This window comes from Macrobrachium nipponense, chromosome 13 (assembly GCF_015104395.2).
Source record: "Macrobrachium nipponense isolate FS-2020 chromosome 13, ASM1510439v2, whole genome shotgun sequence".
Taxonomy (NCBI): domain Eukaryota; kingdom Metazoa; phylum Arthropoda; class Malacostraca; order Decapoda; family Palaemonidae; genus Macrobrachium; species Macrobrachium nipponense.
In genome coordinates this window covers 78,908,242-78,934,891 of record NC_087206.1, presented here as the reverse complement: position 1 = coordinate 78,934,891, position 26,650 = coordinate 78,908,242, and the positions used below count along the sequence as shown (strand labels likewise).

Sequence of the window (26,650 nt, the reverse complement as noted above, 5' to 3'; positions counted from 1 at the left end):
CTTTCAGAGTAACTACTAGTTTCATGTGTAACACTTAGTCAAAGTCATAATTAATTGGTCATTATAAGCAATTTGCTTAAGACTTCTCAGCTTGGATTAATACCATTGTAAAGTTTCTACTTGAGGAATTTCATGATGCAGTAATCATAAAGAAAAAGTCTTTTTCTTTTTATTAATAAAAAAATGTTAGCCCAATGAATGTCATATTTTAGTTTGATGGTCAGGGTACAAGAATATACCATATGAAAAAATCATAAAGAATCGGTGACATCTCCAAACTTGGCATTCCCTCTTCTTCTAATAATGGGGAACTTCGTGTTTAAAGTTTGAAATGTTGTTGTAAAATTTGAGTTATTACATGTTATTTTGTTCATGAAACTTACCTGTCAGATATATATATAGCTGTATTTTTCCGAATCCGACAGAAATTTAAACACTTACGACACACGCAGTGGGAGTCAGGTGGTTAGTACCCATTCCCGCCGCTGGGAGGCGGGTATCAGGAATCATTCCCATTTTCTATTCATAATTTTTCTGTCGCCGGTGCTGAAAACACCTGTTTTCAGTACCTCCGTCTTAGGATTTTGGAAACTTCATTGCCGCTAAGTATCCTAATTGTCTTTAGATTTATTCACTTGGATTTGTGGCTAGGCATACGCTATCTTAAATTGCTTCTTTGTTGAGATTTGTCATGTAAGGAGTGTGAGACTTTGTCTATTCCGTAAGGAAGACGTATGATTCGTATGTACGCAATTAATCAGTAAACATGTCTAATTCCGTAAGGAAGACGTATGATTCGTATGTACGCAATTAATCAGACCTTCCTGTAGACTTTATTTTGCATAACCCTGTAGTATGGCCTACGGGCTATGTATATGTCTACGAGAGGTGCTCGCTCTCCTTCATTGCTGTGAAGTGCTACTTCTGTAATTGTTACTCCTAACCCTGCAGTGTTGCCTTCGGGCCCTAAGCAGTGTCTGTAGAGAAATTGCCCTTTCTCTGATACTCCTTCGATTCGTAACTTAGAATCGAAAGTGCTTGCTTTAGAGAGTAAAAGTGAAGTGCAGAAGTGCAGTGATACCCCTTGTGTAGTGGAGGGTGCGTCAGATCGGCCTCGTTTCGCCTCTAGGCCGGGACCTCTGCTTGACTCCCAGAACCATGAGAGAGCATGTCGAAAGCCGAAGGAGGGTTACGAGGAACCCCCACCGATCTGGCGTGCCTTCGGCAGTTTCTGATGAAAATCCCCAGACTGCCTAAGTGCGTGCACTGCACGAATCCTGAAGGATTGCTTCTCGTCCTCCGAAGCGTCCTCCCCGCGCAGGGGTTGGAGCTTTCGGATGGACTCGCGCCTCTAAATAGAAGCTTTATAGAAGAGGACGCTTCACGTCCTCTCTCTCTCTCTCTCTCGTTATGCGTTTCAGTGAGAAGTAAGAAGGCGAACGTCGCCTGAACTCGTGTCCGTCTTTCCACCGAGAAATACGTAAAAGAAGTCATAGTAGCAGTAAGCTTTTGAGAGCGGACGCCCAAGCCAGGGGCGCGCGGGTGCACGCCAAGCGCGCGCCAGTGGACGCCGAGCGTGCGCGCCAGTGGACGCCGAGCGCGCTCCAATGGACGCCGAGCGCGCTCCAGTGGACGCCAAGCGCGCTCCAGTGGACGCCGAGCGTGCACCAGCGCACGCCAGGTGTGTCGCCTGGCTGAACGTTTCTGTTGAACTCTTCAAGCTCTTGTTTCAGATTTGGGCTTAAAGAATTTTTACCTCTACCTTCGATGATACTTCTACCTCACCTGCAAAGAATGTGAAGTAGGCAGTGCTTCGGAGTAAGCTTAAAGTGAACAGACAACTTCTTCGAAACCCAGCAAGACATCGGGTTTCGTGAATTCAAGAGGTCTCTGTCAATTAATATTGCTTTTCGCATAGGTGGGTGGAGTTAAGGAAAGCTCAAGGGAAGTTCTCGTTTGCTCTACCGCAAGCTTTGCCATTCTGCCAATAAATTTAAGTTGCCACTACCGCAGTCAAGACTTTGCGATAAGGCAGTTATGGGTTATAAAGGCTCGATGTCCTGCACGTCAGGACTCTCGGCAACGTTCAGTAGGATTCTTGCAAAGGCACTCATCAAAAGTATGCTCTTCAGGAAAGCGCAAGACAGGACTGCCTTTGCCATACTGCCAATAAATTTTAAGCTTTAGCAGGCATTAGTTGTGATACGGGAGAGGAAGCTGGTTGGAGAGTTTCTTCCTCTTCCCAGGATAATTTTGCCCCAGGCTTTTTAGCCCATTTTGACAAGGGGCTTTTTCAGATGATAGATTTTGTTAGTTCCTAGGTCGGGACTACGCTGCCGAATTGAACATCGTCGTAATACCTGACGTAAGCCCAGTCTCTTAACAGGATTCTTGCCCCTTCCTCGTTTGAGACGGGAATCGGAAATAAATACTCGACTTCCTGGATTACGTTTTGTCAATTCAGTGACTTTCCCCCATTGACAATATACTATCGTTTTGTCAAGTAAGTGGGTATCCCCTCATTGACAAAATATCTCTCTGTCCCGTAAATGGGTTAGTTCTCATTGACAAACATCTCATTAACTTGATATTGCGTAAGCGAATAAGCTCTTATTGACAAGATTCGGAAGAGCTCTCATTCGTCATTCGCAGACTCGTACAAGAAATAGACTTGTAGACTACGTCAATGAACGCTTATGTCCAATAACATAAGAAGCTTGAGCTGACTGCTTCGATTCTCCTAAGTTTTGTTCATGAAACTTGCCTGTCAGATATGTATGTAGCTGTATTTCCGAATTCAGCTATATATATGTCTGCCAGGTAAGTATGAACAAAACTTTATTGTGATATAATTTCATATTTTGCCTTGCGTTTATTTTATTTATTTGGTTGGTTCAAAGTCATATACGCTTGCTGTAGTTACCTCTTCGGATGGCAACCGAGAGGTCTATGGTCCATTTTAAGGACATTTAATCGTTACTCCCTGCAGCCTTCCAGGAGTTTCCGATTTATCTTTTACCGTTGTATGGTAGTGTTCTGACGACACAAACGCATCTATATATTTAGCGTTTTCTGTTTCGCTTAAATATACCAGCTTGAGAGTCTCTTTATGCTAAAAATAACGAACCTTTTTCTTCATAGAATAGGGTAGCTGGCAACCCAGGCATGTAAAGTTTAAGAGACGACGATGACGGACGATCGTTAAGCTGCTGCTGTCACTGTCCTCTGACTCCTCTCCTCCAGTCCAAACGAGCCAGTACCAACTCGTTCGCTGTCATGCGCTGTAGGTTAAGTCTCTCTCTCCTGCGGGATTGACTGACTAACCGTATCTCTGTGCTGGCAGTTACGTCTCTCTCTCTCCTGCGGGATTGACTGACGAACTGTATCTCTGCCCTACAATCACGGACTTTAGCCTAAAATTGAGGGGATTCCTTACTATGAAATGAATAAACATTGCATTCGTTTGGCCTTAATATGTTCTACAGAGATATCTTACTCCTTTCGGTGCTCGTTACCGCACGGTATAGGACTACGAGTCTACCACAACATTGCACTATTATATGCTCTCTTGCTTAGGCAAAGCGCAGCCTTATTAGGGAAGTAAACATACTGTGTGAGGGAATGGATGAGCTTGCTGGGGACCATTTCCTTCCTAAAGAAGTTTGTTTCCCTGAATAGACTGCAATTCAGACCTCTACAGTTTTTTCCTACCGGGAAACTGAAATTTTATTAAAGATCTAGGAATGATTCTGAACATCTCTCGGTGCGTTAAGTATCTCTTGAGGTGATAGAAAGAAGTTGCCGGACATCTGGAGAGGGTTTCAGATGTCCTGGATCATAATCTGAAAGAAGTGGAAGCAATTCAGTCGTCCCTCCAGTCCTCGAAACGAGTTTTTGGAACCATGGTCCATATCAACTCTGATCTTCCACAGCTCTCTCATATCTTAGGAAGTATCTTCTCTCGGTCCCTGTTCGGGTTTACGAGAAAGAGCCTATTATAACAACAGGCGTAGAATGGAACGATCCTCTAGAGGTTCGTTACAGGATTGCAAAAGTCCGTTCGAATCGTCTCGATCGAAGGCAGCAACTACTGACTTCCGAGTGGAATCTTTCTTTAGAAGTATGTTGAGAGTTGTGGAGACTTTAGGGACGTCCTTTCATTCATCTCTTCGCTAGGTTGAGGACGAAGAGGCTTCTTCTTCTCTGCTCCCTTTTTCTCGATCCGGGAGCGGTAACATTAAACGCCATCCTATGATATTGAACGGGGATGGATGTTTGAGTCTCTTTTCCCCTTTTTCAATCACTTAGGAAATGTAATAAGATGATTTATATCATCACAGGGAGCGACAATGACGCTAATCGCCCCATGTTGGCCTTCAAGACCCTAGATTCACAGAGGTCACGTCCTTCCAAGGACCTTTTCCGAGAGAGTCGGTCTCCTTTAACACGAAAGGTACCTATAACCTCTCCGCTCTGAGTCTGACTACGTTCAGACTATCGAGATGTTGACAGCATAAGATTGCAGTCTTCCCTTTCCGTTTGAAGAATGGGATAAGCTGGCAGTCACAACTATTAAAGAATACGCAAATATGTTGTTGACGGCCTTTGGGCTCAGAGATTTGCTTCTGTCAAACAACAAAGCCCTTCACGATCTTTGAGTTCTGTGAAATCTCGAAACTCGCTCACCATCTACTTTTTGTCTCACCTGTTTTCTCGGAGTCAGACACTCGTGCGAGATCAGGAGACATATAGTAGCCCTGAGTTTCTTGTTGACGAAGTCGGTTGCGTTTATACACCCCCGATGATCGTTTAACATGAGACCAGGTTGGACTGTCAGGCATTCGTCCTTCGGGACTGAATCGCCTTTTTGCTCCTCGCTCCTTTCTCCTGGCACCAGAAGCTCGAGTCAGGAGTGGCTCAGGAGTTGATTCGCTAACAACGTTGGGTTGCGTTGATACACCCCCCAAGGTTTGCTTAGCTTGAATCGCCCAGGCAGTCCAAACACTCATCCTTCAGCGAAGAATAGTGCCTTATGGTCTTCAGGGTACAGCCTTGCTGTCCTTGATTTGTCTGACTGGTCAACTGGTCGGTCACCTGACGTTAGTACAGACGGACTGACTGTGCATGTCCAGATCGAAGCTTTCAATATGGAACTTAGACATAGTCTGAAGTTCTTGATGTCAAAGCATTCGAACATCTCCTACCTGTTAACTTCTTGCATGTGATCAGGAAGGCATTTTTCTAACCACCCTAGATACGACAAAGAGGGTTAGTGAGATTTTAAGCCATCGTCACAAGTTTTGGCTTTAGAGAACACAAGGCGGTGTGCTCTCTAAGCTTTTCGTTATGGCCTAAGAATGGAAACCCGTTTTGTCCTGGGGCCAGGAGTTGGAAGCAAGGATGGCACAAGTTAGTGGGCAGGAGCCAGAGAGAGTCCTGTGCCCTGTCAGGTCTCTCAAGTTTTATCTACATAAAACTCAAGAAAGTCGAAGTCGTACGGACAATCTGCAGTGTTCCGAAAAGACCAGACTTGCCCATATCGAAGAACACCCTGGCTTTATTGTTAAGGAGGTCTTTCAAAAAAGCTCCTTCTTTGTGTTTGCACAAAGATTTGAAATCTTTTGATTTGAATGCTCACGAGGTGAGGGCGCGGCCTCGGAAGCATTTCAACAGAGCATGGCACTCAGCAACATCCTGAGTACCATGTTTTAGCGAAGCAACTCTGTGTTCAATTCACACTCCCTGCGAGATGTGAAGATGGCATATGAGATCTGCTGCTCGCTAGGGCCATACGTGTCTGCAGACACAATCTTGGGGGCAAGAAGTACCACTCATCCTATCCTGTAGAAAATGGTTAGGAAGAGCTCTTAATTTAGTAGTTGAGTCGCCGACAACGGTGACTTCTTAACTCTTAAGCCTTAGTTAACACACCTTAACTTTGGCTAGGTGGGTCAGGTGGTGATATATATTTTTATATATATATTTATTTTACTTCTTAGCCCTCATGGTATGGTCAATATGGTCTAGTCACGTCGTGGTCTCGCCCCTGTTGACAGATCATCTGGAGTGCACCAGCTATATAGGTCTCTACCTTGCTGGCAACTCTAGTAGCACAAGCAGACTTACGCGGCAGTAACCACGAAGTCAGCTATGCTAACAGGTAAGGAATCAAGATATCAATTATCTGCATATATATGTTTCCTAAAATCTTCTATTCTGTCTACTCCCACCACCAAAGGTGGGATTCAGCTATATATATATCTGACAGGTAAGTTTCATGAACAAAATGATATTGTAATGATACAATTAAGTTTGTTCATACTTACCTGGCAGATATATATAATCAAGTACCCACCCACCTCCCCTCAGGAGACAGTGGAAATAAAAATTATGAATAGAAAATGGGAATGATTCCTGATACCCGCCTCCCAGCGGCGGGAATGGGTACTAACCACCTGACTCCCACTGCGTGTGTCGTAAGTGTTTAAATTTCTGTCGGATTCGGAAAAATACAGCTATATATATATCTGCCAGGTAAGTATGAACAAACTTAATTGTATCATTACAATATCATTTTTATAATCATCCTTGGTTTTAAAATGTAGTTTCAATGTTTGTCAGTGCTTATAATTTAAATTATGTTACTCTGTGTAAGTAATATAGTGTAATTTTTTATATACATATAACTTGACTATAAGTTACATATGAAATCAAAGAAATACTCGAGAGAAGAAAACTAATCTCTCTCTCTCTCTCTCTCCGGGGGGGGCGGTGAATAGTTAGAACCTGTGAATACTTGGAACCCCTATAAAAATGCTTTAAACCTCCTATTTTGTTAGTTAAAACTCGAGATTAAACCAACTAAAGATTTTTATACTTCGTTTTTTTAATAGTTTTATCTCAAAAAGTGCATTTTATGATGAAATTGATTAAAAACCCAGGAATTTCTGGATATTTATCATAGAAAAATACTGCGAATAGGCATGTTTTCCGTGAATAATGCGGAGAAACGTTTCAGAGAAAAATCTGCGACTGTGCGAGTCTGCGAATCCTGAGAACGCGAATAAGGGGTGGTCCACTGTACATAATTGTGACTTTGTTTTCCGGGCATTTTGAAATTATTATCAACTGAATAACTTTTGTTTACAGAAATATTGAGTAATAGTAAACCTTTTTTAAAGTAAGCTCCTTACATTGTGCGTGTTAAAGTGTGAATGTGTTGTTTATTTGAGAATGTTGTGAATAATAGTTTTAGACTTAAGATTGTTAGTTTGTTCATTCTGTTAGCTTTGTTTAGCTAAATTATAATATAATTTATTCACATTGAACATTTTATAATAATATAACCGAGGTTACTGCTCTTGAAGAGCAACGGGAGTGACCAAGTAATGAGGGTTAGAGACTAGGTATCTTGCCCATGGATTTTAGATGCCATGCCCAAATCATTATAGATACATTCTATTCAAAACACAAATATTTAAATATTAATATGATTGAAGGTTGTTGAAACATGTATTAACCTAAAATTGTCTTCATACTTTTTTTTTTCACCATTTTTTGGTCTGTGGTGAAGTGGCAGCCTTTGATCCATGGTGAAGACCCTAATTATAGTGATTGTAGCATATTATTGTGACTTCCCATATTTTCTTCTAATTGTTATTGAACGTCAGACAAATTGATGCAAGGAAATTGTGACTCAGTTTTTTCAAGAGTGTTACATAAGGAATGGTATGAACTTGAGTATGGGAAGTCCATTTTCTTTGTGTTTTTATATGTACCTTAGGACTACTCTTTATCAAACGACTGTATGGTGTTCAGCATTACAGGTCTCTTTTTACAAGAGTATTTCAGCTAAACAGGTATGGTTTGTTATTTGATCATATATGAGTACATTGTATTGATTATGATTGTTTATCAAGTTGTGATACTTTGATTCCTTGTGACCAAGTACTAAGTGGCACAGAGAATAGCACAAGCATGAGTATGTTTGCTCAGCTTTATTGCAAGGCATTCATTGGCTTAACTAGTTACAGATACAATCGTGTAATAATGATGCACAGCCAAATGTGAATTTATGCATCCTACTATTTTCTTCTGTGCTGGTATACCAAACGCTTGAGTAATTTTTGGTGACTTCTTTAGACTGGATTTTTACCAAGTCAGTATGTTGGCAGTATTATGATATATGATATTGAAATTGGTATAAATGTTTTTCTAAAATCCTATCATTTAGTTTCTGATTAACTGGAGATTAACAAGCTTTGCAGGTAACTACTACAAATGTTATGTTTCTTGCATACAAACTATTGCCTAAGAATACATGATGCTTTGTGAAGGTGGCTCTGCTAACCTTTGTTCAGAAAAGCCCTTATATCTCTCATCCAACGTAGTTAGTTTGAAGCTTTTCACAGTAGTTCAGACATCTGCCCAATTGGAGGGGAGAGAGAGTAGGACTTGACATATAGCCAGGGTTTATTTGTATATTAAGTATAAAATTTGAATTTTAACAATGGTCATCATGAGAAAAAATGCCAGAATTGAGAGATTATTAAGATTATAAAAATGCCCTGTCAGCAGCTACCATGAGACTGAGAAAAATGATGAGGTATTTTTTAGAGATAAGTACAGTGGCATGTCACCGAACGTCAGCCTTGTTCATCTGATGAAACAAATTGGAATACATAGTGCTGAAGTTGCTAGAATTTCTAACGAAGGACGGGTATTGGTCAATGTTTGATTGTGCTGCCACATTTAGGAAGAAAAGGCTGGAGAACAGTAGAACATCTTATTCAACTCTCCACTGTTAATATTATGAATGTCTAAAATTGACTCAAGATCCAGCACATAAATCATATACCCTCACACGACAGAAATTTGGCACAATATTATCAGATCTTTCTTGCCTGCCAACAAGGCAACAGTACCTGGTGTGGAGTTAGCATGTAAATTTGTTCCCTTCATAGTGACAACAGCAACTATAAAATAAAACTATTAAGGACTCAGTAAAGTTATTGTTTTACTGAAATATACAAAGGAAGTAAATTTTATGTTTAATACCACAAAATGTAAAACTGTGAAACAGACACTAGAGACTAAGTGGTCAAATAAAGATTTGGAAAACTGATTGAAAAAAGTTGTCTGCTTTTATTCATAGTACAAATTGATAATACTACATAGTATTTACCATGATTAATCTGAGAAGAATACAAAAAATTTCAACCTTAGTGGAGTTACATGCTTAAAACTTCATGCATGAGAGGGAAAAGACTACTAGTTGACTGGGCTAAAAGGGGTCTGGCTGTTAGGAGTTATTACCAATCTTCCCATAATTAGTCCAGTCACAGAGCAAGCATTCAAAGATTTGATTATTTTAATTGTTTTTCAAAAGATGAACCCTATTCATATGGAACAAGCCCACAGAGGCCATCGACTTGAAATCAAGCTTCAAAGAATAAGGTGTTCTTTAGAAAGAAGTAACAGAAGGTAATGGGAGATACAGAAAGAGATCACTTATTAAAAAAGAAAATTAAATGAACAAAACAATACATAGATTAAGATTGTAGTTAAAATGTAAGTAAATTATTAAAATGTAAGGAGAATTACATATTAGAGTAGTATTGCATTGCAGCTTCACTCAAGATTTTGAAGTTCCAGTTGCAGGACATCCTCAGGGAGGATGTTCCACAGTCTGACCGAATGAGGAATAAAGGACCTCAGGAACTGAGAAGTTCGACAGTCATAGCCTCTAATCTGAGGAATTGTCGACTTACTGCACCATCTCAATTAAATGAGTGAACCCATACTCATATTAAAGGATAAGTTTGATAAGGTTTTGCATGAGCCAGTAAGCAATACCACTAGTCATTTGGCCTATCTTTATACAGGGTGCAATTCTGATTTAATCTGGCACCTTGTATTCAGTCCTAAAGTCAGATCCAATATCATTGTTCTTAGTAATTGCAGTTAGTATTGTAATATCCAAGGTCACGCAGTGGAGGAAGATCTCAGTGAGGAAATTCCCCACCACCCATGGGGTGGAACCTATCATTGGGTCGTTTCTTATTTGTCAATGCTACTCTTCTAGACATCTAATGACAAGACTTTAAGATTATATAAGTTAAGATTCTAACCAAAATTTTAATACCTCTCTCTCTCTCCCCCACTGTCAAGTTAGTATGATATCCTTGCTTCAGTATTGGAACATATTCATAGATCTGTGATGACAAAAAGCTTTCATGGCTTTAAATGGAAATTCTAATTTTTCAGGACAATTGATATACCGGATAATGGGGCCTCTGTGAGTTATGTTGTGATGCCATAGCTCTGGTATCAGCACTTCGTGGCGCCGATAACTAAAATTCGGCGTGTTGTGGTGCCAATTTTCAAAAATGTCCAAAATGCATTATTATTTCTGTGCTAATTCAGGCTGAAGAAGCCAACTAGTTAAGTTGGTAAAAACTGCCTGTATATAGCAATACAGTGGACCCCTGTATTCGCGTTCTCGAGATTTGCAGACTCACATACTCGCAGACTTTTCTATGGGCCGTATGTACCCATTATTCATGGGAAATTTCTGTATTCACGGTATTTTATGTTTATTCAGGCTGAAGAGGCCAACTGGTCAAGTTGGCAAAAGCTTCCTGTATATAGCAATACAGTGGTCACCCCCCCATATTCACGTTCTTAGGATTGGCATACTCATGTATTCGCCAATTTCTTTATGGAGAAATCCGTGTACTCGCACTAATTCTATGGAAAATATCCACAAATTACTGTATTTTCATATCAGTTATATGATTAAATGCACTTGTATTAAATTGGTATGAAAACCAGATATTAGCATTTTAATGGGTTTTTCTTGAGTTTGAACTAACAAAATTGGCAGTTTTAGGGTTTGTAAGTATTCACAGATAATAGCTAATTGGGAGGGGGGGAGGGTTGATGGTGTCTGGTACACATCCCCCAGGAATACGGGCTTCCACTGTATACTACATCATACTACTGTGGACTTTATTTTTCCAATTTGGATCAAATAGAAAGGAACTTTCAGAGTAATGTCCTGAAGAAATCTTATTTAATGAAAGATCCTTAGAAAATCGTGGTACATTATGGTACATTAGAGGTTGAAATTTGTCAGCGTTGACGTGTCCCCAGCTGTTTTCTTTCATGCAGACTTTAATCATCAAACTAGATTGAAGCAGACCACTTTTCTGTTACAAGACTTTTAGGGTGTTTCACATTTGAGAAGTAACAGAATAAGCTAGCCCTCATTGGCCTTCGTTTTACTCCACATGACCCATGTCTAATTTAAGCATGTTTATTTCATCAAAAGCTTGCTTCTTCTCTGGCACTTTACTTTGCTATTGGATTACCTTATTGACATCATGGAGATATTGTTTGTTGTGTTCTGCTTTCAAGAACTATGGAAGCATTATTTCCAAAGTTCATGTCTCAAGTAAACTGGATCAAACCACAGTTGTTTACTGGCAGTGAATTGTACTTCAAATAACATCTCCCAAATTGAATATCTCCTTGTTTTTTTCACATCATTATTAATGTACATATGAGTGAGTGGACTAGTGTTGCACTGTTCAAATTACCCATTAAAAGTGCCATCCTTTTTGCTTTCATATTTTGAGCATATTGTAAGTTGAAGTAATTTTTTTCTGGCAGTAAAAGTAATTTCCACAAGATAGTTTTATAGGGTACTAGATGATACCAGGGAAGTTATCTGCAGTCTTCTTCCTTAAAGGCCGGGCTAGAATAGTTGTTAAAAATGGTTGAGCTCATGTAAAACTAGGGGAAACTATACCTCTGTTACTAAATTGACAACTTAGGTGAAGCACATTTTGTTACCAATTTGGCCCCTCATTTTTACATTTTGAACAGCTTGTTGTGGCTCCAAAAAGCAATCAAAAGTCTAGTTTTTGATTGCTCTCACAGCTGACAGATATCAGGTTGAGCATTCTGGATGTTGGGAATGTTGTTCTGTCGTTTAAATTCCACAGGGATGATAGTCTAAAATTATTTTATTAAATTTGCTTCAAAGGTATGGGTTAAAAGTATTCAAAGAGCGTATTTTTCATCCTAAAACCATTATAGCCTGACCATTTTGGTATGTTTATTTTAACCCCACTTTCTGTTTTGTTGTCTTGTTCAAATTCTGTAGAGAATTGGTGTGTTTATTAATGTTATACTGTTCTGATGTAAGTCAGTATGGCAGACTTAGAGTACTGTGCAACTCCTATCTGATTATTTAATCTTGACTGAATAGTATTTTCAGTAATATTGGCTTTCTGCTTCACTGAATATTTAGGATTAGTAAGATGAAACCTACTACATGTTGGATGTGGATCTGTAGATACCGATGTTAAAAATCTTGAACAAGGAAACCCACTCACTCCAGGGCATTTCCTTTGTCTCGGAAATGATAGGTCACAGGACGCCAAGGGCATTCTGGGAACTACAATACCCTGTGACCTGGTACAGATGCCAATAGTCCCTGGATCTCACAAGTGTTTTTTTTATTATTATTATTATTCTATCGGTTTCCAGCTTGGCGCTAGTGTTATCCTAATGTTAAGACCTCAGGTTTGTTAGTTATGAAAAATACAAATTGGTTAAAAATTTGTCATTTTTCATACATAATCCATTCCAGAACCTTCCACGAAGTCCAAAATGAAGCAATAATTCCCACAAGGAATAATATAAATATAAATCACTCCACTTTGTAAACTTGTACATATTATGTATGCTCGTTTGCTTTCTGAATTTTTCAAACCAGCCTCTGCTGGCCTTTTCACTAACAGCAGCACTTGTAGGCATTTTCTTATTGTGATCAGCATGCAACACCCTCTTAACACTTTGCTACGAGTTGTTTCTTAAATTCTGTGGTGTTTCTCGCCATTTTTACAGAAGGGCTGGCACTTTGAACTTTCTATGGCCTAATGACGGCTTAATTAGCAACTGTAAAAAAACACACAAAAGAAATAATGACCACAAAAGCAGAATGGGTCACGAGAGAACACGGATGCTGGTACGGGGCCTAATCACGCAGTGCCCCCCGAAGAAGCATTTCTGAGTGTATGAAATCCGAGGAAACATACAAAACTTGAGACAAAATTTCTCTGGGAAAAGCCTACAAAAACTGAATTGTACGAAAATCATGGCGTACGAAAACTGAGGTTCCACTGTAGTTACAGATGAGGATAAGTCAAACATCTATAGGGAAAATTTTTATTCATTAGCTTCAAAATATTTCCTTAAGCCAAGGTTCCTTCTCTCACCCCTCCAATTTCATAAGGCTTATAAATTTGAGTGACCAGCTTGGAACAAATATGAAAGCACTGGAATGAAGGTTGCAGCCTGCTTGAACAATTTGTCTTTCTGGAAGCATGAATTCTGATCTTATTGGAGTACACATGAAGTACTCAGAGTAACAGGTTCTAATGGGTTAATGGTTTGTATGTGGAGATTGTATGTACTACTAGAAAATTTGGAAAGTTTTACTTGGATATTCCTATGCACAAAAGGAAATTTTCTATAAATTTTTGTTATTGCATAAAAATATGGATGTGAATCAGTTGGTTTTAAACAAGGCTGATGGAATTTTTTAACAATGGCTAGTATAAAACTGTGGCCCCTTAATCCAGATTGCCTTTTTTTTTTATTCAATGCTCAAGAATAATTGAGAGAAATTTGTTGTCAAAAAACTAGGTTTTTTCAAGTAATGATATAAGGTTTTTCAAATAAGTGTATTGTTAAGAGTAGTATTTATTGATTATGTTAAGAAAATAAATAGGAATTGCATAGAATATAAGGAAATTACTTATTTTCTAAAACGTTGTATATGGAAAGTGAGCTTTTTATTCTTTATATAAAATTTTCCTGTTTTTCTTGCAAGCTCGTGGCAGAAGCAGCAAGCCTAGTTAGTACAGTGTTTTTTTCTTTTTTTTTCAGCTTTTTACCAGTACCAAAATCATATTTATTTTTATGGTGCAAGTACAGTAGTTGCATGAAAGTGTATATGTTATCACTGTTAATAGAGAGAGATCAGTATTGTATTATGATATTGCTTCTTCAATTTTGGTTCCATTACATTTGAATCAATATATTTTGTTTAAAAGTTTTCAGCATTGCTCTCTCAAATTGTCACTTGTTTAACTTTTCACTAGTTATACCAAATTGTCATGTTAAGGACTCATCATCTTACTACCTGGGTGAGTGCCCTTTACTATTAATTTGTGTGCAACCTGCATTTGTTTTCCTGCTGAACATTGTTTATTAGTTGTCAGAAGAAAAAATTTATTTATTTTGAAATTTAAGGAAGATTTGTAGGCAAGCATATGTCCAGCAGTGAATTACAAATGCAGATTGCAGTCTTCCAGATTATGTGGAAGATTTTGGGAATTGGTAATAGTATATCTACAAAGGGGAACCTAAAATCGCTTGGTGGCGGGGCATCAGGCTTCTTGGTTGGTTAACTTACCTGAGTTCTTCCCACAGAATGGTAGTGACGTTCCTTTGCTGCCTGGCACACACGACGGATGGAAGGTGAGGTTTGGTATGATTAAGGAAGGTCTATTGCTCGTGGTTAGTACTAGTGGAGTTGGAAAGTACTAGTGTATCTAATGGCTGTCTCAAATGTAGTTTTATTAGCTCTGAGATTTTTTTATGATATTAGTATTACTCGGTATTATAATAATTCAAGTTAAATTTCTGTTGCCTACTTTTATTTTTAAACCTGCTGTAATATGAGCCATTAAGACTTCCATTAATAATTTAATGACTTAGTTATTCAATTGGATATGTATTTCTTGTTTTAAGAGCTAATTTTTTTCCATAATATTGATATTTAACAGTTTTCTTTTGTGTAAAATACCTTTCTCCTTTAACTAATTATTTCATTTTTGTTTGTTCTTATTTTATGTTTTGAGACCATTTATAATTTTATAATATTGTGAATGATGAGTGAGGATTTTTATCATGTGAAACTTGAAACACAATTGGCATAGACTTAGTTCTCCATACACATCAATAAGGTATAGCATAACTAATCTTCATTATTATGTTTTGTACCAAAGCACAAGGATAGTCCAACTTAATCTCTCTCGATAGTCTTTACCAGAAACTGGTGGTGTTAGCTTAAGCTGGCTGTTATTATGACATTTTGCTTTATAAGCAGCCTGTAGGCCTAGGAACTTTGAAAATATTGTGAACATTTAGTAGTTTAATTTCACGAAAGATTATTAGATTCCTGTATAATTTTCAAATGCCAATGCTTGTCATTTGACTATTTCCTAATGCTTTTTATTATTTCCAAAGGAGACAAGACCTTTATCTTTTGTAATAGGAGTGCATCATTACTTTCCCAGCACTAATCCTTTATAGCAGGGTAGGTTAGAAGTTTGCTATACTTATGAACCAGATGATTTTTATCTTTGAACATGTTTAAAGGCATATGCTTTTCATAAGTTTATCATGTTATTTTAGAAAAGATACAAACAAAGCTGAGGACTGTAGGTTTGGTATGTTCATCCGTTTTGGCTTTTGGATGTAAATTTTATATTCTCATCACATATTGTAGGTAGATTTTTGTATATTGCATAGTTCTTTAGCAAAATTTTGATGTTAGAAAATGATGAATTGTCAGAAGGAAGCTTAAAATCTCAAGGTGCCTTGTAATACCAATAACGAAGTGCACCACAGTTTTATATAAGTATGCAGTAATGGGAATCAGAGGTTGTTAACTGTAGCAGGTTTCTTTTATCTTTTAAAGTGAGGCAGAACCATAAGTGATAACAGTAGACAGGCTGTAGACTAACATGGGTCCAGGGAGAATGATTCATGAAAAAAGGCAGAAGTATATGAATTATTAGGTTGTCATAAAACAAATATTAAGTATTTCTTGTAAATTTGGGTGATGGGCTGTTGTAAAGTGTACCACAGTTTGCATGTCATAATGCAGTGAGGTTTCCTTTTTATTACATGGTTAGTTAACTGGAACATCAACTACCCAAGGTTTTGCCCTGATATCCTGCTAGTTCTCTTATATTTCTACCACTTCCTCTTCCCTACTTGACAAAGAGGTGAGTGAGGAGTACATGAATAAAAGAATTTTAAGCCAGATATGGAGAATAAAGGTGTATACATTGAGAGGTTGCCAATCTTGGTGGTCTCTTAAACTATTCATGCTATTGTTACCATCGAGTCTGGGGGATTGGAGCAGCATAGGTCACATTGGTTGGCCGTTTGAGAGGCTGAAGGATTTATTGAAAGGCCACACCTCTCCTTAAGCATAACATAGGTTAATATTTAGTGTATCAAATATGGAGGATGGAGGCCTACTTTCAAAAATTTCAAAACCAAAAAATGTGTGTGATGTTCTTTGTAGGTGCCCAAAGCAGTGTCTTCATAATGAAACATCAAAGATGTCTAAAGAAATAGTAGCACGTCAGGCCAAATGCCATAGTATGACGTAGATGATGTCAACTTGAACTCGACACAATATAATAGACAGAGGTCCAGCAGACTATTGCTAAACCAATATCTTGAAGGGCACCACGTTAACATCAGTATCATCGGCAGTACTTCATTACTGTTACCACTGTAGGGTGGTACCAAGAGTACTTAGTAGCATGTCACTTTGTAAAGAGCAGACATAAAGGTAGAAGATATTAGAGCCTTAACATCTTTTACATTTGTTGCCGCCTCATCAGATATACTCAGTACACCCATGGTAACATTGAATATATCAAGAACTACCAAACATTCAAAGACCTTATTTTGAAAAACTCTGGTTGCATTAGAGTAGTACAGCAACTTTGGTTCTTTTCAACACTTGGATAGGTGATCAGCTGGAAACATCTGATGTTCAGCACCACCCATATGGAAAAAGACAAACAAAGCACAAGCATCTTTCCATCTGTTTTAGACTTGTTAAGAGTGTCTGCGCAGCCAGCTTCAGTTTCAGAGTAAGTTCCAGTTGGCAGGGCCTTGAAGTATTCACAACACTGTGTTGTGAATACCACAGTAAATTCTATCTACAGAGGACCCCATAATGGGTTAGTGCTGTTATTGCACCTCATGCAGTGCTTTTAAGGCATGTGTGAAGGTTCTTGGCAGCGTCCCTTCAGCCCTAGATGCAGCCTCTACTATCCTTTCGTTTATATTCTCTTTCTCCCATCTTTCCATCCCCTAACAATTGATTCAGCATTATATTTGGCGCATAATAACTTCATAGGTCCCAGTGCTTGGCCTTTGGCTTAAATTTTATATTCCTATTCCAATTTCCATCTACAGAGGACAACAACAATCCAATGCTAACAATGCCAATGTTGGCCAGTACACAGCTTTAGTTTGAGGTGATTGTCTACATGGTTTATGAGTTTTCTCCAAAACAACAACTGTTTTGTTCTTGATGGATCAGTATTAAACCTCTCAGGATTAAAATGTGTACAGAAAGCAGACAGTAAGTTAAATTAGCGACAGCATCTTTGGTCAAAAAGAGAGAGTATTTGGATAAGTGATGTATGGCACACACATAACAGTAATGATATAGCTAGAGAATCATCAAAGAATCAAGTTTAGTTCCATAGGTGAAGTCATTATAGGGATTATCCAACTAAGGGTCTGTGGATGAAAACCCATAATTTCCATGGTCCCTCTTGTTTCATGGTTATCTCGAGATAACAACCAGGATTGTTTTCTGTTGCTGGTTGTTTGACCCTGGCAAAGAAAGATGGAAAGCCATTGTAGACCTGCAAATTTCAAGCACCTAAGTTATCACATACATTATGCTAATTCACTTTCAACTGTCCCAGATTACTCTGTAGTATTGAAAGGAATCAATCTAGGGTAGATAGTATTTCTCTCTAATAACTTGGCAGCAGTACTTATCGTCACCTAAGTAATTAATGCTTGTACACAAGCCATGTGAAACAAAGTACTATAGAAAAATGATTCAGCATCTTTCCAAAGAGTACAGTTCTACTGCTTCTGAACCCTCCCTAATATATAGAAAATGTCTTGGAGATAATGTCATTTTAACAAAAAGGTTTTCATATAAGATCTGTGGATGCTGAATATGTTAAATGTAAATTAGCCAAAATTAGTGCACAGTTTTAAATTATGGAGGACGAATTAAACCCCCAGGGCACTGGATTCACCCCCTTGCAGATATTTTTATTGACATAGTGTTTCTGTAATTATATGCAACTTATTTGTTTAGGAATTCCGGATATCATTCATGATTGCATAATCACTTTTGAGAAGCACATTCCTCATACAAGAATTTAGAAACCTGTCAAGTCCTTTGTTCTAGAGCAACTGACATGCATAAAAGTATGCATTTCATTTCATTTCTCATCACAGATCTCGATATTTAATCTAAGGCATTGTCATTCAATTACCCCATTGTGCATGCTTTATCAAAATATATTATCCTAATTGTCCTTTGCATTCAGATCTTCCTATGTTATACCGTGCACAAAGTTGAATAAAGTGCACAAATTCCAAGAGTCTTGCCTTTCTTTTGTCAGGTTTAATACCACACAGTTTTCTATAAGTTTTGTTCCAGTTGTGACTAATTGTGTAGTTGAATCCTTAAAATTTCACAAGGCAATCTTAGTGCAATTTTTTTTTTATTAAGATTAATTTATCATATAGATAATTCATTACTTTCACTAGTTTCACAAGTGTATTTGTATAACCAAGAGTAAAAGTTATAACCAAAGTTGGCAAAGAGTGTTATGCAATTTGCAACGTCTGTCCCCAGAGTGCACTTTAAGACTGTGTGACCATAGCGCTTAGAAACGCATTGGCCAGGTAATAAAGATCATTGTTTGTTGTTATTAAATGACTTTGCAATCTATATGTAGTGTATTTGTAAAAAATGCATGTGAAGTTGCATCAGTAGATTTTTACTATTTTCTTTTGTAGGAAGGTTTGAGTGGAATTTACAGGATAAACTGTATGGTAGTGGTAATTTTCAGTATGGATAACATCTGCAAAGCAGTACAACTACAGACACCACCTGAGTTTACAGTGGATTTTATGTTCTTATGAACGTATCTGGAGGCAAAAATGTTGTTAGTAAAAATGCATTGTAATACACATATCCTAATAAACGTCAAAGCCTAGCCTACCTTAAACTTGCTTAAAATATTTACATTGGCCTACAGTTGAAAAAAAAATGTTGAATATCTCCTGTAATTGAATATAATGCACTGAAAGTGAAAGTAATTGTTGTATGGTTGCTTATCTTTTAACATAGACAGGTGAAAGCACACTGGACCTGAAGATATTTTAGGAATTAAATGGAACCACCCAGGACCTGATGTAAATGGTTGCTTATTTATATATAAGGTTATCAGCACATTCTTTAGGGCCTTCAACAAGACTTCCTGCTTAGGCTGGAATGTCAGTAGGCTCATCAGCATACTCTTCTGTATCTTGTCTTCATCTGCGTAACATGGTGGATGATTAAAATCACAAAGGAGAGACAGGAGGATATAAATATATATTAACAAAAAAATAGTAGCAACACAGAGCACTATGAGGATTGGTCTTACTTAGTGGTGACAGAAGCCAAGATGAGTAGCTCTAAACATTTACAGCTCCTTAACAGTGGCGCCAATAACCGGGGATTTTTAGTTATCGTCAAGCTGTCAGATTGGAACCCCTGCTGATAACTGGGTGCTGGCCTGAATTGACTGTAACATCATAGTATAGAACTGCTCTAGCAATGAACTTTATTATCGTGTTCGTTTGAAGGAGTTATAATTTTCAAAGTATGACACAATCTCTGTTTCCAGTGCTTTTGCCTCTTGATTAAAAGCCTAGCACCTGCTGAGCACTTTGGTGGATATCGGTCCTATTAGACATTTTCTTCCAAAAAAGAGGCCTGTTCTATGTGACCAAGAACCTGCCTGAGATTATAGTCTTCATTTTTTTTACTGCAGGAAATTTGTTTGCAGCCCCTGTGCCCATGCCAGTTCTCCAGTAATTTTCATGGTCTTTTGTTAAATCAATGTTTGAATTAGTTTAACCATTCTGTCTTGGGTGTGGATGACTTGTTACATCTTTTATCAGCTACCTTTATGAATTTTTCGAAGGTGTTGTTTCTTGTTTAATTTCCTAGGGACCTGACATAAGAGTTTTCTTTCTTTCTTTAAATCTTCAGCTGAAAACCCTTGCAGACAAAGTCAGTAGACTGTGAACCTAAAAGGGCTCCAAAGAGAGACTGTTTATAAGAAAATCTAAAATATTATTAAACACGAGTAATTCAAAAATAAAACAGATAAGCTGGAATTCAAGGGACGTCAACATAAAGCACTATGAATTTGCTTTTAGCTGAAACATTTGTATACGAGAAGACTTCACATTTGCACCAGCCAAACTATTCTTTGTATTAGTTTTAAAGTAAAATTCCTAGCAAACTGAGTAGTATTCAAAATTATCATAGAAAACACTGCACTGTTTGCAGCAATAAGTGGCTCAATTATAGTTGAAATGTAGCTGTTGTTGCTGATTACAGTGAAAAAGCCAAAGTGGCAAGGCCATTGGTCTCGTTGCTGAATAACCACTGGTTCCATGCAACGTCAAAACACCATACAAACAAACAAACGGCATAAACTACTTCAATATTTATCTTTATAATATCTTTAGCTGTTGAAAATCAATTTATCTATCTATTGCATTGTACAAAAATATCAAAGACATGTATACTTTGTCAAAATAAATAAGAAAAATTACTCCAAAATTCTGCCATTTTTTTAATGATAGGTTTGAGAATAAGAATAACACAGGAATATGGTTAGATCTAGACATTGATGCTTTACCAGCATTTTTATAAAACATTTAGTTTTTGTCACAGTAATTTCATGATGCATGGATTATAGTTACCTCTGTACTGATTTAGTATATCATATCAAAATACTATACTATTTTTTGACAACCATCTCTTTTGGTAATCACGTAAGGTATATGATGCGAGGGTTTTCCGTTTGGTTCAAGTCAAGAGTTTAGCCATTTAAACTTGTTTGTTATGGATGTCCTTCACACCAATTTAATGTAAGCCTGTTCTTAGTAACTGGGTGTGCTCATTGCCCTATACGTAATCTATCTTGGACTTAGGGTTATCTGCACTCTACCTGTGAAACCAACTTATCATTGTTCAAATTAATATTTTCAGTTAGCTGCTTTGGACTTCAGGGTGCTTACACTGCAACATTAATTTGGTGCTGTGCCCCAATTATTTTGCAAGGAAACCTAAACAGGAAATCCTTGGCTAACATTCTGGGACATGAGGCAATACTAATGCAGGAAAAAAAAAAAGTAAATAAAATAAAATGAAAAGATTTTTCTCTCTCATGGCATGCTTTTGTCAGATGAGGAATTTTGTGTTGGATAATTAAATCATAAAAGTGATCATGGGTAATATCTAAAGAAAAAAGTTTCAATGGCCATTGTTGATCCATGCACCTTGGAAAATATCTGCATAGTTTGTTTTGATTTCTTGTACTTTGGTATATAAATTTGCTAAATCAAATATTGGTAGAGTTTGAAGGAGAACTAAAACTGAGCTGTTTAAATTTCTGTTTTCACTCATAAGCTTCTAATAACCCAGAATTCTCGTTTACTGTATATTTGTGTGCAAAATCTTGTAACCTCTCTTTATGAACAGGAACCCCCAAAAGAGGCGGATGGTGCTGTACAGCACTTGAAAACTGTCCCAATGGATGGCATTGTTGAGGAAGTTAGGATTGATGAGCAGCTCCCCCCTCGACGTAGTCCAGCAGTCAAACCCATCACCATACGCACCTCACAAGTGGCCAACACCAGGGAACACCGGTCACATCGTTCTTCACATAAATCTTCGAGTCATAAAAAGCATAAAAAGAAGAAAAAACGAAAGAAGTCAAGTGATTCGGAAGAAAGTGAATATAGTGACCCTGATTTTCTTGTATAGTGATTAGAGAGACAAGAGTGCTTTAATGTATCGAACCATTTTGCTCCTAATTCGATGGGGTGTGTTGAAGGAAGTTTCCATGCAGAGGAAAACTATTAAGTCCCAAGAAAAAGAGAAATAGAAAAATATAAAGAAATAGGTGATGCTGAAGTGACCTTTACTTACAAAATGAACAGTGATTTCTTGTTTGGGGGGGATACTGGTACACATAGTTAGCATAAAGGATATTTTTAAATGCAGCAATACATTATATTAGGTGTTAATGTATATACAAACTCATGGGACATGATTCAATAATTTTTGTGCGTGTGTTTGTGTGTGCGCAACAAAGGAGCCTATTGTAGTGTCAGAAAGATTTTAATTTAATGCTGAGAACAAAAAGAACCGGTACTAATGAGTTGGAGTAGAATATTGTTAGTGTTGTATGCAGCCTCTGCTACAACTTCAAAATATTTTGAAGATGGTAATGAACAGTGAAATATTTATTTATTGTACAGTGTATCATGTTTCCTGGATTAATTTTGTTTTAATTACAATTAGTACTTTTTATTTTTTATAAGAAAAATCAAAGCCCAATTTCATGAACTTTCTTTATAGGTGTGCACTGGTTGTGAGGAAGCTGGGAATCATTTGTATACACATTCAAAAGCACTTTTCTCTGAGGCTGACTGGAATTTCTTTCATGCATTCAAAATATATATTATATATATAATATATGTGTATAAGTATATATAGTATATATATTATATATATAAGTAGTGTAATATACTTTGAAAAAATGAATTTTATAATTAACAACATAATTTATACTAATATCTGCACCAGTGCAATGTTGTTGGGAGGACTGGTTACTAGAGAAAGACTATTTATTGTTTCTTTTTGTTATTGTCATAAAAGCACAAAGATTTTGCTGAAGGACAGAAATGCAACTTTTATACCATGTCTAATTGTAGAAAATTCAGAAAAAAGTTTTCTTTATATTGTGATATCATTTGTAATACATGAATTTCCTGCCAGTTATTATTAATACAATGAATGACTGCCATATGACAAAAGCACATTCTTTTTAAATCATGTTGTCCAAAAGAATATGTCGGCTTGTAAATGGAATAAATTTATGACCACAAAGTATAAGTATGTGTTCCATATTTGTCTATTTTTACCTGAATGTAGTGATGTCATGTCTTGTCTAGCATAGAAATGTAGAAAATATAACATTTGTCTGTATATCAGCAATCTTGAAGGTTTTTTATCGGACAGGAGTAAATATTGTATATGTATAATAATTGTATAGTAAATCTCCCCTATGCGGTTTCAGCGAAGACGGAAGTTTTCCTCATTACTTATTTTTTATAGATGGTGGCAAAGTCTGGGCTTTCATTTTTATACCAAATAGGAGAAATTTAGATGGCCTTGTATTACATTCTCTAAGCAGAAGAGAAAGAAGCACAGACTTGCGCCCAAAGTTTTTTGTAGTAGTTCCCTTATTGTCCATTCTTTATTCATAATTCAGTCTGACACATGCTATTATCACCACATCAGAGTGGGAGGGAAAGTTTGCTCCCCACTCACTCCAAGAGCCAACACCTCTGGCCTTTGGCTAATCATGTACACACACATTCACTTGCACATAAACACAAAACTACAAGTATACAAATGCCTACTTTTATAACCACACATTCATCTCATTTTAGACAAGATTGTACAGGTAGGTCACATATCAAATCATAATACATTGAGGATTTTGCTCTCCCTCCCACTCATCATTATCTCTGAACCATATTATCACAGAGAAAAGCTCCATTAGAATCATTAAATGATCAGCAAAGAAAGTTGTTTTTATTTTACCTGAAGATGATGTCTGTGAAATTCTCAACTGCTCTGTATTAAAATTTTATCATTTAGAAATTAAAATCTTGTATTTTACATGAAAGTTGGTTTTAAGGAACATTTAAGTCACATTTGAAGGCTTATATGGCTTGTTCCAAGGATGTGTTCTGGAAATGGAACTAAAAGTGGAAACAAAGAAAAGTTCAAGATGTACAACTACTGTAAATGACAGTTGTTCAAATGCGGAACAAACCTTCGGTCTTAACAATAGGATAATCTTGCGCCAGCTGGAAACCCATTTAAAACAATCTGAAGATTGTAAAGCAAGGAATTTGCCGCAACTCTTACATATACGAAGTGGGTAGTAGATGTCCTTCAGGTGGGGTATCTACTACCCTTCGACTTCCTCTCCCCCTCTCTCAGACAAACATTTTCTCAATCTGACTTACATTCAAGGCTCATTGGCCCCGGACCATCTTGCTCTAGCAGAGAATGCCTTGCAGCATCCTTGAGACAATCTCGAGGTGTACACCTTCCCTCCGTTCTACCCAATCAGTCAAGTTCTGAACAGAGTAATGAGTTCTCGAAATCAACGGATGACCTTGGTGGCACCTCTTGAGGCCTCAAGTGGAGTGGTTCCTGGAGTCTGTGCAGGATAGAGCACATCTTATCAGGGATATAAGTTCCTCTCTCTGGTCCGTAAGTCTTAAAAACTTGTTTGTTCATAGAATTTTTAAGCTGGTTCTTGGCTATGTCAATCCAGGTTCACTTCCTTTTACATAAAGGACGTCTCCCACTGGTCCTTGGACACTTTCCTTGGGATTGTGATGGCTGCCCAACAAGTGTAACTCGCCCAGTTCCCCTGGCGGGACAGTTTGTATCTTATCTGAGATGATTGTGTAGAAGAGAGTGAGTGAGTGAGTTGGCTGGTCGCCCCCCCCCCCTTTTTTTTTTTTTTTTTTTTTTTCCCTACTGGCGGGTCAAAGAATAGACACGTCATATGCTGGAACTGGTCTGATACAGGTGAATAAGTTGGTTTTGCATTGTTAGGTACTATCCAATAGACAAATTGCTATTCAGTAGCAAGTACTCTCTCTGGGAAGGGGGCTGACGAGTGGTAACAAACCATTGTGGCTTGCATGGTTTGTTTCTTGAACAGGCTGTTTTCTTTATCTTCCTGGAATGCAATGAATCTGGTCATATATCATCGTGCTTTAACCCAGACGGCTGAGTTTTTAGTTCACGGTCTTGGACCCCCTTGTTTAGAACTAACACTCTCTCTCTCTCTCTCTCTCTCTCTCTCTCTCTCTCTCTCTCTCTCTCTCTCTCTAGGAAGGCTGGTCAGGTGGGTTAAACTCCCAGCCGGGTTAGGGTACTTATACCTCCCTCCAAGTATAAGTAATCTATTGTTAAACAAGGTTGTTCCACATATGAACAAATGACAAATTGTTTAATCAATTTGTATTTTTCATAGCTAACAAACCTGAGGTCTTGACGTTTATTGCCCACCTCTAGTCTCCCTTCTCTCTTTTCCAGAGTTGGGAGAAAGACTGATGCCCTCATAGGTTCTACGCCTGGTCGGTGACCAACATCCACCTCGTATAAGTATGAGTTGCCAGATGCCACAGATTCTTTGCTTTACCATGTTTGTTTGTTTTTAACCGGTTACCAGCTGGCTCAAGAAGATTTTCCTATGTTAAGACCTCGGGTTTGTTAGCCATGAAAAATACGAATAGATTAAAAATGTCATATCTTGTATTGGATAACCTCACACATTCACATGTCAAAGTGTAGATGCTGGAAATAACAGCCAGTAGGTGTGCACCAAAGGCCAGAAGCATGTCATTCATACATCACATAATTTTCCGGCATCTACACCCAGATTCCTTGCCATGGGTGTGAGTATCAAAGAACAGCTACCTACATCTGATTCTTAAGCCGATAGTTCTGTAGGCAGTCTTACGTGCCTCTTCCCCTTCCTACTTTCATCAGAACTTTCGTGTTCCATCCATCACAGCTTGACTTCAGTTCTCCTACTGCTACATCTTGCAATTCCATTCAACACATTATTGGTCATATAGCTGACCAAGAAATATACCAATTATACACGCAACAAATCCCTCTGTTTTAATACCCATAAGATTGCACAAACTAACAGTTTTATACAAAAAATATATATAAAAAGCACAAAAAGATAAAGCCATTTTACTACCTAACAAATTAAGTACTTTGGTGGTCTCATACGCTTTCATAAGTATTAAAACAAACCCATGTAACTGAAAGAGAGACTAAATTACATATTCAATCAGTCTCGCAAAAGGTTAAGCAAAGTTGTTAAATCACAACCTTTACAAAAAAGGATTAAAACTGATTACTTTAATAATAGAAACTTACTAAAACCATACACACAACTGAATATCCGCAGAGCTGATATAAAGCTCTATACAAAAAGTATGGCAAAAAAAAATGTCAAATTACCAAGATAGTGTCTCAGTGGCGTGGTTGGTATGGTGTTGGCATGCCACCTTAGTGGCCGTGAGTTCGATTCTTTGGCATTCCATGAAGGAGTGAGCTGTGTATTTCTGGTGATAGAAGTTCACTCTCGACGTGGTTCAGCAGTCACGTAAAGCTTGGTCCCGTTGCTGAATAACCACTGATTCCATGCAACATAAAAACACCATAGAAGCAAACAAAATCACAAAGCCACACTATATTAAAAGGGAAAATTCTTGATGGCCCCCCGGTCTTAAAAAACTACCTATTGGTTGACCAACATGAGCAACAAAAAAATCTAGACCACTAAAATAAAACTGAAACAGCCAACCCACTAGAATTTGAAATGACAGAAGC

The 26,650-nt window shown here is 37.7% G+C and overlaps 1 protein-coding gene across 4 annotated transcripts in view; it reads left to right on the top strand.

Moving 5' to 3' along the window:
• LOC135225881 (nipped-B-like protein B) overlaps positions 1 to 23,802 on the top strand; it is a 217,143-nt gene extending 193,341 nt beyond the window's left edge. For 2 of the 4 annotated variants that reach the window (XM_064265445.1, XM_064265446.1), the window contains exons 31-32: positions 14,506 to 14,592; positions 21,686 to 23,802. In XM_064265445.1, coding sequence (XP_064121515.1) covers positions 14,506 to 14,592; positions 21,686 to 21,970 — 372 coding nt within the window. In that variant the 3' untranslated portion in view covers positions 21,971 to 23,802. The remainder of the gene's footprint in view (positions 1 to 14,505; positions 14,593 to 21,685) is intronic. The other 2 variants (XM_064265447.1, XM_064265448.1) reach the window with 2 other exon arrangements.
• The last annotated feature ends 2,848 nt before the right edge of the window (positions 23,803 to 26,650 follow it).